The following is a 13,652-nucleotide window of genomic DNA, read 5'->3' on the forward strand; positions in this document are numbered from 1 at the left end:
TTTTTTAAGCAATCAAATCAGGACTTTGCATGTCACATTCGTAATGAAAGTTTTATTATAATTATACTGTGTTTCAGTATCAGTATCTTCATATGGTGCTTCTTTTTTTTTTTTTTTTTTGGTGCTAGAATTTGAATCCAGAGGTGCTTTACCACTGAGCTTCATTACCAGCCCTTTTTATTTTAAGACAGGGCCTTGCTAAGTTGCTGAGGCTGAACTTAAACTTGCAATCCTTCTTCTTCAACCTCCCCAGCTGCTGGGATTATAGGCATGAGCCTCTGTGCCTGGCTGATGTAGTGCTTATCTACAGACTCTGAAAATCATTTTACCCTGAGACCTGAGCCACTGTTAAGGTCAGACTTACCGAAAAGCCCCATTTTTCCAAGTGATGATTTTAAAAAGATGATATAAGACACAGCTTTAAGTTTCCAAAAACTATCTGAAGTCAAACATAATTGTTTTTATTTCTTTACAAGTTAAAATGTCAAACACTGAAAGCTTACCTCCCATATTTTCTAAATATATAGTGAACATAAAACATTTATTCAAATGATTCATCACAAACAATTTTAATGGTGATTCCTTGTATAACTATTAGTATCACAAAACAATATTTTGGATTCTTCGGTTAAATTATACTTTATCTGAACGTGAAACTTTCAAATAAAATTTGGATTGAAGCAAAAACAGTTCTACCTTTTGTGTTAAAAAGCAAACTATGACCATTTTTTGAAAAAATAAAAATCCCCAAACCCACAGATTGAACATTAAAAAACAACAGATCTTTGCACAGAATATTCTTGGTATTTCATATTTTCCATTGCTCACTTTAGAGGTATTTTCCCCCTCAATAAAAATACTCAAGAATTCCATATGAAAGTAATGATGGATAAAAATGTCCTTTTTGTATTTAAAAGGGGAAGAAGTATGTCATAATTATTTTTTAGCAGATATGTTTATCTTGCTATAAAATGAAGTTATTGCCTATTTAAATTTTGCCATATGTCTAGGAATATTTGATTTTTATTGCTTTTCACTCTGTATTATCCTTGTGATTTTTATTTTATATTAGCCAATTTGCTTTTCATACTTTTTCACACTTACTACTCAATTATTTTTATAACTTAGAAACCCTACAATATTTTAAAAGTTGAGTAGAGTTCCAGTTCAGGGTTCAGGGGTTAAATTACCTTTTAACAAGAAAGATTACCACCTTCATCCTTCATATTTGAGGTTTGCCTTTAATTAATAGTTAATATCTATGTCATTGACCGCCACTTATAGTTTATCATGGGAGAAAGGAGATATTGGGAGGGAACAAATTTCTGCTTTAAGAAAAATAACTTGCCAGCATTTTGGAAGGGAAGGAAGGGTGGTTTTTAAAGAAAAAAATTTTTTTTCTATATCACAATATAGGATGTCATGTTAGGCTGCTAAAATTCTCAGACTTTGAAGCTAAAGACTTATTTAAGGGGCCTTAAAAAGATCGTTGAAGCAGACTATAGTATACAGCAAAGTTTAAACTTGACCAAAAATAGATATAGTTTGAAATTAGCCCAGAATTGGGGTAAGGTTGGGTTCCTTATTCTGTTAACTTTGATCGGAAAAATTAACATGGATTTTCATCAAGTAAACAAACATTTATTAAGCAAGTGAAGATAGCTCATTAAGTAAAATTTACTCAATGTGTTAGAGAAACCTCTTACATGGAAGTAGATTTTGAACTTTGGTTATGTGAAATAAAATTTGATAGATGACATTAGAGCCAGCAAATTTAGAAAGAAACAATGTAAATGACCTCAGCCTTTAACAAACAAAAGCTCAACTCCAGCCAGTATAGTACAGGACTGGTTCTAAGGTGAATGCAGTAGAAAAATTCACTATGAACAAGTAACTAAATAGCTTAACTAATCATTTTGGCAGCAGCATCTTTATACAACACTTTACATGATTTTTTTGAACTGCCAGATTATAATTCTGAAGCATAATTATTACAGTGTTTTACTTACCAAATTGCACATTTTGAAAATGCAGAAGCATATTTGTAATTCCTAATGGTTAATAATTTTATATGGTAAAAGCAGCATTGATAAGCAGCAGTACAAGTAAATACAATAATCATAATTTGTTTTTCTTTGAAATTTTATTTATCACAACCCTCTGTCTCTTGATCTTCATGTTCCCAGGGGATAGGATCATTGTCTTGTACAGAAGGGACAGTGTCCCTTTCATGCCAAAACTGTTCCACATCAGGGAGGTTTGGAATCTCTGCCTTGTCCATTTTCTCTTTGCTGGAGTTGGGAGAGCCGGGTTTCTTTTTCTTTGAAATGGGTGCTGGGGATTCTGGGGATGCAACTTTGTCAGGAAGGACCTCCAAGTTACCAACTGGTGTTTCCTGAGCCTCAGAGGCAGTTGGAGGATTTGGGGTTACCATCCATTTCCATAAGCCTTTCAAGCCTTCCCTGAATTCTTCTGACATCACTAGAAAAATTAGAGGATTTGCTGAAGAAATGGAAAACATTAGGACTTGAGACAAGGCTATGAAACCCTGTGGTGGACTTGAGCCTCCAGCCTTTAGATGCCATACCCACAGCCACGCTATCCATTCAGGGAGCCACAGAAGAGCGGAGGTGATAGCAATACTGAACAGCATAACTGTGAGTTGCTTTGAATGCATCTGGTTTCTAAAATTTTGAGTCTTAGTTCCTCGGTTTTTACATTGACTATAAGCTCTCCAGAAATAAAAGCTAGCCAGAAGTAATGGAAGGCAAAATACCAGGAGAGGGTAGAGCTTACCAAACATTGACATGAACTCTTCAGCCACAGCTGGTATGTCCATGAGGCACATTTCCACACCTGCGTGGTGCCTGGTGTTGCTAAAGAACCATTCTGGCAGGGGTAGCAGGCTAGCCACAGCCCAGATGGCCACCAGCACTGAGCAGATGGTGCAGCTGTGGATACTTACTTGTTTGGCTGGTTCACTTGAATACATGTAGCATATTTTGGCCACTGCAACAATTGTCAGGCTCTTGGCTGCCATGCACATGTGGATGAACCAGTCAGAGGACTTGCAGAGAAACCAGCCTAGATCCCAAACACCTTTGGAGTATGCTGTAGCTCGAACAGGTGCCGAAAACAGCAGAAGGGAAAGATCAGCCAGACTGAGATTCAGAATCAGGGAGTGGATCATGGATGACTTTCCTTTCCAAACACTGTGAAGGAGGATGCCAATCACACATAGGTTCCCCACAAAGCCCACCAGGCAGACAGCCACCAACAGAGCTGGGATGATGGTCCTCCAGTCCTTGGAGTCAGAGGGCAGGTACCCTCCAGCAAAGTGAAGGTAAGCAAAAGATACGTTCATGATGCTGGAGTTGGAGTCAGCAAAGGCAGCGGCCAGCATCACCTTCTCCATTCAGTTCCTTCTTAGGAAGTTAGCTTATTTAGGTTTGTTTTCTGCCTTGGCTCTTCAGCACAGGAAATAAATTCTGTCGTCAGTGTCAAATGACACCTCTGGACCCTCCCCCTTGCTTGTTTCCTGAGAGCAGAATGTGGAAGAAGGCTGGTTACTAAGATCTTTGCTGCATGCAGTATACCTGTGCCTGCACTAAATGACAGGCAGCAGCAGCACAAGGATGCTGCTCATTAGCAAGTCTAATACCGAATAGCAGCCCTGTAGAGTAATAAAAATAAAATACGTATAAAAGATAAATGAGAAGAACATACACATAAATGGAATTTGTTCCTGGGGGGTGGTGGGAGCAGGGGGAGGATCACTAGAACCAGTCAAGGCAATTATTTTCAACCAGCTGTTTCTAAACTCTTGACTGAGGTCTTACTATTCAGTAAACACTACATCTGAACCAAGTCCTTTACACTTAAACATGCCTCAGAATCAACTGGATGGCCTGATCCAGTAGGTCTGGACTAGGTCCCCCAAATTTACATTTCTGAGTTTCAAATGCGGTGTTGCTACTGGTTGGGAGACTACACTTGGAGAGTCAGTTTTAAATGGAGAATCAGTGCTGCTGCTTCTTTCCCTTTTGCATGCAGAGAATCAGCTTCCTTGTTACCCCACCCTCACCATCCCCTTGGTCCTGTCAACAGCTTGCACAGCTGGCTAGTGAAAAAAAAAATTGGGAAGAAGACCTATTAAATCTAATTATGGATGACTCAAGTTTAGTCTATTGTGGGTCTTTTAGAGGTAATCGTGGAGCTTGGAATTAGAGCTGGTTTACATACAAATGAGGCTTTTAGAAAAGTGATGGTGATGAAGGCAACCACATGATGAATGAAGCTGCTTTTCAGAGAGAATTCCTGAAGGATTTACTGAGACAAGCAAAATAAAAGAAAAATCAACAATTTCTATGTTGCAGGCATTTAAAAGGAAATAGCATTTAAAGTTGGGAAAAGAAAAAAATTTCAGATTAAATGATTGTAGAACCAGTCTAAAATTGGAAAACATTACAAGGCAATGGACACTGGGGACAAGGAGAGGAGCTAGCATTGTTCCGAGAAAGGGGCAGAGTTGAAGATACGTTCCACCCTAAGCATGACTGACTCAGGACTGCTTTTAGTGTGATCCAGTAGAGATGGTACTGGGCTGGGCGACAGACTGGATTCTGGTACTAATTTTGCTCTTACCAATTCTTCTAGGAGAGGAAAGGGATGACATTTTAAAATTCCTCCAAGCCCAGGTATCAGTGATAAGTCTGACCAATAAAGCTACCTACCAGAGAAGCTTCAATGGTGCTGGGTTTGTTTGATCTGTATTCTTTCTTGTTTTCTCTGGAAGATAGAATGATGGCTCTGACTCTTGTAGACGGGTGTGGGGTGTGGTGGAGAGGGAGTGGTTACAAACAGGTACAAAGGACCTGTTTTGGGATGATAGAAATGTTATAAAATTATGGGGAAACACGTTTGTACGACTAAATTTACTGAAACCTTAAATTGTATATGCAGGATATGTGAATTTGTGATATTACACCTCAGTAAAGTTTTGTTTTTTTATTTTTCCCCAAAAAACTATATATTATGTAAACTATGCCTCAATAGAGCTTTTTTTTTTTTTTTTTTTTTTTTTTTTTTTTTTTTTTTTTTAATTTGGGATTGTGATACGGTGATGGACAGATTTCCTGGCTTTTAGAATGCTGCGTAGCCTCCAGCAGAGGGAATATTCTGTTCTGAGATTGATTAGAGGGGAAAAAGGGTTTAAGGAAAAAGAAATTGTGGCCTCAAAGGACCAGGGCAAAGGGCAGTGCTAGGTGGAGAGGGATATGGGGAAAAGGGAGAATCAGAATGAGGGGAGTTGGTGGCCTCTGATGCCGGGTTTCTCTGATTGGGAAACGGCTGTCTGTAAAGCCTGGTCTATTTCCACACTCATGCTATAACCCTTGCAACTGTACAGCTCCCTGCCCCAAAACCCTCAGCTGTGTCCCATCCTGCCTTTCTTAGTAGGGGATACCACCTGCCATGATGTTGCCAGGAGACAACTTGTGGAAATTGTGAATGAGTAATTAAAAATTTGGGCCAGAGGCATTTAAAAAAAATTCTACTTTACACTGAAAGTAGAATTTATATTTAAGTAGCAAGAGAACTTAGCCAGCTTAATCTTCAAAAGAACCCAGATAAAGCAAATTGTGGCCAAACTTATAACTGGTTTCTGGTAAAAGCAGAGCTAAATGTGAACTTTCACCGATACTAGGCAAAGTTTGCTCTGTAGCTTAGTTCCAGGGAAGGGTGAATGATCATGACAATTTTTTTGAGGGCATCCTAAGAGTCGGTCTTTGTGCCATGTGTTCCAGGCACTTAGATCCTCATGACAGCTCTGGAAGAGGGATATGATTGTATTCTCTATTTGCATAGATGATGACACTGAGATATAGCTTGCCTGTGGGTTAGTACTACACAGCTAGTAGATAACTGATTTGGAGTGGGAACCCCCACGGGTCCAGAGTTGGGTTTCAGAGCTGTTTATAAACTGCTATCCTGCCCCACCAAAGAAATTGTGGGATGTTCTTTAAAATAACATGATCCTCAAATTAACAGAGTTCAGTCAACAAAAACTGAGCCTTCTGTCATGAACAAGAAAAGCTCACGATTTTCTTTCAGTGAATATGTATCAATCCCTTCTTGTGCTAGGTGTGATGCTAGACCCTGAGAACCTAGGCTGGTAGAACAGTCCTTTTTCTTAAGGAGCTACAATCTAGGGGGAGAGACAAAGAAACAAATCTCAGTGACAGTGAAATTGTCATTGAAGAGTCCTGGTTGCTATGGATGCCTGGAGGAGAGGCATCTGACCCACACCAGGAGTTGGTGGGGGGTGGTCAGGGGAGAGTCTGGAAAGGCTTCTTGGAAGAAGTGATATTGAGCTGAGAATTTAGCCACGCACCTGCCCACTCATTTCTGCCAGAAGGAGCTTATCAGTGCTATGTATTCAGTACCTCTGTTTAACACACCAGAAAACAGCTGCTGCTTCTCAGAGGGGTTAGCACTGTTTACTTCCCTCTCTGAGAGTGAACCTCTGTGACTACCCACAGGTGTTCAGGCTTTGAACATGGCAGATGAAACTCCATTGGAAGGGAGTGAATCAGGCTGGGCTTCACTGACCAGCTGCAGTTTGTTAGCCGGCTGGAGAGCTTTTAAAGCATGCTCAGTTCCGTCTCTGTGGGCACTCACAATTTAGCTCGTAGTTCTGCAGTTCTTCGCTGTTCTTTCACTACCACACACGTGTTAATGAAAGACCGTGAATATGGTTACTTTTTTTTTTTTTTTTGCTGACCATTGTGCTCTGTTGAGGCTCCCATTCTCTCACACCCTGGTTGTGTTCCTTTTGTTTTTGGACCACTGTTGTTTTTGTGGAGTATCATTTGCTGAGGGGCCTTCCTGAGTGACATTTGCATTATTTAAAGTCTGGTGTTCCAGAGTGTTGGTCCAGGTTAGGGATACAAGCAACAAGCCATCTCTAAGGTAAGTGAGTAGGTTCGACTGGGTTTGAGTGACCACTCCTACAAGAGACTTGGCCTGCTTTTGTTGTTGGGGAAGGACTTCTTAAGTCCCACTGTAGGGAAGATGATGGAGGGAGTCTGTGCTGTTACTAGGTGATCATCAAGTCTGGAAGATTATTATCATTACCTAATAAGCCATTTCATACCTGTTTGCTTATGTTTCTAGACTTGATGGCCACCTTGCATATTTCAAATCCCATAGACCTGTGTCTGAGAGCCAGGGACTAGGAGATAGAAGACCTCAACTCTATCTTTGAAAATGAGACTGTTAGATCATAAAAGATCGTTTAGGATTAGAGTCGAAACCTTGTTTTCCAGTTTGGAGATAGTGATTTGTCTCATAGAAGATGGCGTGACACAAGCTGGAGTCTGGATGCCAGGTGGATGTATTTTTTCCTTCACTCTGTCCTACTTCCTGGCAGGGTTATTTTTCTTTGTTAATAACTGCCCATTTTGACTTTATGGAGCAAGAATAAAATTTGCATAAATGTGATGGCTCCTTGGAAAGCAGAGGAGGGTAAGAACATGAGGGTGTGTCTGCATCGTACCAGCTTATGTAGAACTTTAAAGTCTTCCTGAAAAACAAAAACCCACAGTCCTATCCAGACATGACTGTGGCTGATATTTTGAGGCATATTTTGTTCCTTTTTTTAAGAGTTTGCTTTTATATTATTATAATGTAAATTATAATAGCCATGATTTTTGTTATATTGTAATGAGGGGCTCCAGTCAACCAAAAAGAGGTGTCTCAGGGGTTAATCTATCCACAGTGAAGAATATGTGTGTTACTAACTTGTAGGCATGTCGTCCTAGGACAGAGCCTTTTCAGCAAATAAAACATTAAAATATTTCAACAGGCTCAGGATGGTCCACTTAGACATAACCAGCCCATCCCTGACTACAGATGTCTTGTTTTTTAGAGTATAGTTGGCTGTGGTTTCCTACTGAAAGACATGTTCCATTATTTGGGGGGAAAAATCTAGCTATTAAAAAAACAATCAAAAGTCCATTGCAGGCTGGGTTTGTAGCTCAGTGGTAGAGCGCTTGCCTAGCACGTGTGAGGCACTGGGTTCCATCCTCAGCACCGCATAACAATAAAGGTATTGTGTCCATCTACAATTAAAGATATATATGTAAAAACAGTCCATTGCCACCACTACCTCGTACAAGGATTTTTCTTTTTTAAAGTTTCAATGACTTATAATTCACATGTCATACAATTCATCCCTTCAAGTGTACAATTCAAGGTTTTGGGGATATTACTCTCTTCTTTTTCCCACCCTGACCAGCCAACATGCTTGTTGTAGTCTCTCAATGTGACTAGATCTGTTTCCATGACTACCAAACACAGCAGGGGGCCCAGCATCTTACACAGGCATCTAACATCCCAGGACCCCATGAGCCAAGCAAGGAAGTGTTAAGAGATCCAACAAGAATTTGATTCCTTGGTGGCAAAAGAAGAAAGTAAAGAACATTGTCTTCCTTGAATCCCAGACTTTGCCTTTTTAAAACGAGCAAGATATCTTTTGTGGTCTATAGATTTGGCTCTTTTTGTTTACTTTTGGGAGGGAAAAAATTATTATTGAAACCTGAATAAATCCTTTAGATTTCACCTACTCTTACTTGCTTTTCTAGACTCAACCTGCTTCACCTGCTTTTAGGTACTCACTTTTGGTTGACGGTAGATAGCACCTCTGATGTGTCATGATGGTAAGGACTGAGGCGGTGTGATCCAATCACTCTTCGATAAATAGCCCCAAACCCTGGAGGTTGAGACTTGCTCTTCTGCCTCCTCACATAGCTGCTTCCTGAATGTCTTCTCACTTACAAACTTGTCTTTTCAGTGATTGGCATTTTGTACTGTGAGCAAAATAAACCTGGTGTGGTGGCTTTTTTTTTTTTTTTTTTTTTTTTTTTTGCTGTTCACTTTACCACTAAGCTATATCCCCAACCTGGTAAAATTTTTAGCATGAACAATAATACATTGTGCTCCAAATCTTTCAAAAAAAAAAAAAAAAGCTGTTTTGAAGGAGAAGGGAAGCTATAGATCTAATTCTAAATGTTTCAACCTGGGTACAAAATGTTTGTCAATTACCTTTTCTGTAGAATGCATTAAACAAAGTTTTTTTTTTTTTTTTTAAACACTTTTTCTTCCTCATACAAATCCTTGTTAAAATTACAGGAAGTTCTAATTTTCTTCTAAAACTTCTCTATCATAATGATCCCCGTGTAATTGGGAAGTAGAACTATCTCTAATTTTTACCTTCATAATTTTAAAAAAATTAAGTAGAAGAGGTGGCGATATCATGGATCAAAGGAGAAACTGAGGTGTCCCAGAGGTTGTGACTTGTTCCTCATCACAAAGCTAGTTTGTTACTGAACTGAGATAGATCTTGTATCCTGATTCTGGTTTCAGTTCTTCCCATCCGACCAGCCTCAGTGAAACATTGGTATCTCTCAGTATATTTTCAGGCATTCTGTGTTGGTTTCTTATTGCAGCTGTCTATGTAAACTACTACAAATTTAGTAGTTTAATCAATACAACTGATCTTGTAGGTCTAAAGGTCAGAAGTCTTAAAATCAGTCTTTCTAGGCATGGTGTTTCAGGCAGCTGAGTGAACTCTTTTCTACACAGATACAAAAGATTAACATTATGTTATCTGTATAGTAACACTGTAAAGTTCTCATTCACAAGCACAGTTTCAAGTATTAACAACTCCTTTGCTATCTTCTTAATGTCTTAAGATAAAGCACTCCTCCAAAAAAAAAAAAAAAAAAAAAAAAGTCATAAAATCAGTGTGTCAGGGGCATGTGCTCCTTCTAGAGGTTCTAGGGAGAATCTGTTTGCTTACCTCTTTTACTTTCTTGAGGCTGCCCATATTCCTTGGCTGATATTCCCTTCTTCCATCTAAAGACTGCAGCACAGCTTCTTCAAATCTCTTTGGCTTCTGCTTCCATCACCACCTCTCCTTCTCTAACCACTCCTCCTGCCTTCCTCTTACAAAGGATCCCTGTGATTTTACTGCACTTGGCATGAATAACTCCAGATAATTTCTCCATCTCAAAATCCTTAAGCACAGTTGCAAAATGTCTTTTGTCAAGTGAGGTAACAAACACAGGTTCCTGTGATTAGGGTGTAGACTTATTTGGAGGGATATTATTCTTTCACATATCCTAAAAGAATTGTTAGTGAATTTGGGAAACACTGAACTAAACAAAATTAAGTAGGACTGAATTTTGAGAAAGAATAATTACTAGAGCTTACATTTGTTACTACTTTATTTTTGAAGCACTTACATGTTACATGTATTAAAAAATTTTACATGTATTATCTCACTTCATTCTTATGACAATACTAGAGTTCTATTTCCTTTAAGTGAAGAAACTGAGGTTCAAAGTTAAATAACTCAAGGTCACACTGCTAATAGGCAATAGCTGGAATACAAACTTGGATCTGTCTAGCTGGGCATGATAGTACACAACTGTAACCCCAGCTATTGAAGGATTGAGGCAGGAGGATTGCCAAGTTCCAGGTCAGCCTGGGCAATTTAGGGAGACCCTGTCTGAAACAACAAATTTGAATCTATTTGATGCTAGAATCTGTGTGGAGATTCACAGTATTAAAGTTTTAATATGTAAGGCAGAGGATTTAGGATCCAAAATTTTCAAATTAATTTATCTGGGATCACAGCATCTTGTCAAGCTTCTTACTGTTCTTTAGAACACACTTTACGAAACATACTCAGTGGCCTCTATATCACTGTTATCCAATATAATTTTTTGTGATGTAAGTGTTCTATATTGCCAGTGTCCAAGATGGTAGGCATTAGCTACATGTGTTTATCAAACACTTGAAATATGGGTAGAATGACTGAAGGAGTGAATTTTAATTTTCTATAATTTAATTATTTAAATTGAAATAGCTGTATGCTTCTAGTGGCCTCCGCATTGGACAGTACATCTCTGTTCTTCTACCTCTAATGTTCAAGTCTAACCCAAGCCTAAATAATACTTTCACTCATAGTACTGTATTTGGCAATTGGTATCAAATGTCATTTGAAGAGTGTTGAAATCTTTTGAAATACTTTTGGCAAGGATGTGTTTCTGTGATGGGAAGTAATGGTAAAGCAGAATATCAGGAATCCTGTGAGTAATCAATGGGAATCTGAATACTACTGAGTCTTCTTTGGCAGAACTATATGTAGAATTGTTTAGTCTGACAGGCTCCCCTAAAAATAAATGTCCAAGTTAAATTCTTCGGTCATTCAGCAAAAATCTAGGAAGCCATTCTGAAATTGTGGAAAAATTAAGGAATTGGAACAAAGTTTCTATCAATTTTTTGGAATCACTCTGAAGAGACAGGATGTACTTTGGTGGAATTACTACCTGTTCTATTGCATAAGACCATACCATTGGAGATACTGTAGTGCAATGACCAAGTTCATATTATGGGCTAATGGTGTTCAGATTTACTTTGGTCATGGCAAACTTTTTTTTTTTTTTCCCAGATGTAATATACAGATAAAAGGGAACTAATGACTTGAAGCAAGTGTTGGGGTGGAATCATGGTCCTATTTTTCTGATCCCCTCTCAACCCTCACTTACTGTTTTGGCCCTTCAGGTGCCTCTTTGAAACTCTAATAGGGTATATAAGTCACAGATAGACTCTATAAAAGATTTTAAAAGCTTAGAAGCCAGGAGAGTTTCTGAATTTGTCAGAGAAGGCTGCTGGGAAAGGTGAGACGTGATGCTACCCAGATATCTCTATTTGCATATTTTTCAAGTACATTGTATACCATGCCTAATTTTGAAAGAATCCTATTAGATATTTTTGCAAATTTGCCTTTTCTCTTCATGTTATGTCATAAGTAACTTTCTGTGGTATCAATATTGATCTACAGTTTAAAAATGGCTAAGTATTCTTTTTCATGTTTGTGAGGGACCCTGTAGAACGGGGAGAAATGGATGTCCTTTAGGATCTCATGTCACTGATCTAAGCCAAGTCATTCCCACCAAACTTGGGTATGCTCCTTACTCAGAATTGGCAATTATTTTTTCTAAAGGGCCATCCTTGTCCATAGACATCCAATGGAACGGGACATCACTGAAATGGCTTTAAAACTTGCTGTGGCTTTTCTTTATTTAATGGTCACTGACAATTTTTTTTTTTTTTTTTTGTGGTTACTGGAAATTGAACCCACAGGTGCTTAACCTCTGAGCCACATCCCCAGTTCTTTTTATTTATTTATTTTTTTAGACAGGGTCTCACTAAGTTGCTAAAGCTAGCTTTGAACTTGAGATCCTCCTGCCTCAGCCTCCTGAGCTGTTGGGATTACAAGTGTGTGCCACCATGCCCAGTCAGTCACTGACAATTCTAATAATTCTATTTCCAAAAGATAGAGAAGGTAATAGTGAAGTAATGAAGAATGGATCACTTTTTTCTTCCCTCTTTTCTCTATTAATCTGTGATTAACTAAAAGAACACTTCCAACAAGATTTGTAAGTTATAAAATAATTTATTTAAAAACAGTTTTACTTGAGTCTTGGTAGAAAATGAGATTGATGAATCTGAGTCTACCTTAGATTCTACGTAAGATGATCATTGGAAGACAACATCATTGATTTGGCTTAGGTATTTTCTGTGTTATGTGGGTATTATATGGATAATGGATTCACACTGAATTATTCACATCTATTTTAAGATCTTTTCCTATCCAATCTTAAGGGAAAAATATCAGTCTCTACTGTTGGGCCAGCCACTGTCAGCATATCTTCAGCAGTCTCTTAAAATTACTATTTTTTTTAATCTTTATGGTAAGAATACTTAAAAAAATTTTTTAACATGAGGTGATGGGCATATTAATTAGGTTGATAGTGGTAATCATTTCATAAACATACATAAATCACATACAATTTTAAAATTACTTTTAATAAATTATACTATTGTATAAATGATGTTTTGAAATACATATACATTGTGAGATGACTAAATCTATACACTTTGAATATAGACCATTTCTGTTTGTCAGTTATAACTCCAGAAAGTTGGAAACAAATATTTTTAAAATTATTATTCAATTACTATTATGAAAATTATTATAGGACAATATCTATGGTTCAACTAATAATTCTGATAGTCAACACTTATAGAGGGGTTACTGAGTACCAGGGACCTTAAATCCGCCTTTCACACAAACCTTAACTAAGAGGTAGCATTTTCATTGTGTCCATCTTCCAGATGAAGAGAAGTAACTGATTCCAAATCAGAGCTGGTAAGTGATGGACCTGGAATTTGGTCCCGGGCAATCTGGCTTTGGCATTTGAATTACTAGGCCTGTCTCCAAACTGAGCTTCTTCCTGAAAACTGTAACAGTAGGGATTGAGTTATCAAAGCAAGGTGTGAGATCAGCCACTGGGGAGTGGCAACAATGTGTACACAATATGTTGAGGCTATTTCTTGTAAGAGTGCTTATTTCACTCGAAGTGTTGACTAGAGTCTAGATATCTCAACTGGTATCCTCTCAAGCGAAGTCCTGCTTTCTGTAAAAATAACCTAATAGTTTGGATACTCTGCCGTAGATCTCTTTATGCATATTTATAAATAAATTATGTATAGGTATATAATGTTGATTAGCAAATTTCCAC

At 38.1% G+C, this 13,652-nt stretch overlaps 1 protein-coding gene across 1 annotated transcript; it reads right to left on the reverse strand.

Annotated features, from left to right (window-relative positions):
- Window positions 1-2,143: 2,143 nt before the first annotated feature.
- On the reverse strand, window positions 2,144-3,415 carry Gpr151 (G protein-coupled receptor 151). Its single transcript, XM_047554762.1, has one exon. It carries the CDS (start codon window positions 3,413-3,415, stop codon window positions 2,144-2,146), a length of 1,272 nt encoding a protein of 423 aa, XP_047410718.1.
- Window positions 3,416-13,652: the final 10,237 nt, after the last annotated feature.

The sequence above is a fragment of the Sciurus carolinensis genome, chromosome 6, assembly GCF_902686445.1.
Source record: "Sciurus carolinensis chromosome 6, mSciCar1.2, whole genome shotgun sequence".
NCBI classification, from domain to species: Eukaryota; Metazoa; Chordata; class Mammalia; order Rodentia; family Sciuridae; genus Sciurus; species Sciurus carolinensis.

What these genes read in the sequence shown, in the direction of transcription:
- Gpr151 (XM_047554762.1), bottom strand. Translation starts at nt 3,415, where the DNA reads ATGGAGAAGGTGATGCTGGCCGCTGCCTTTGCTGACTCCAACTCCAGC.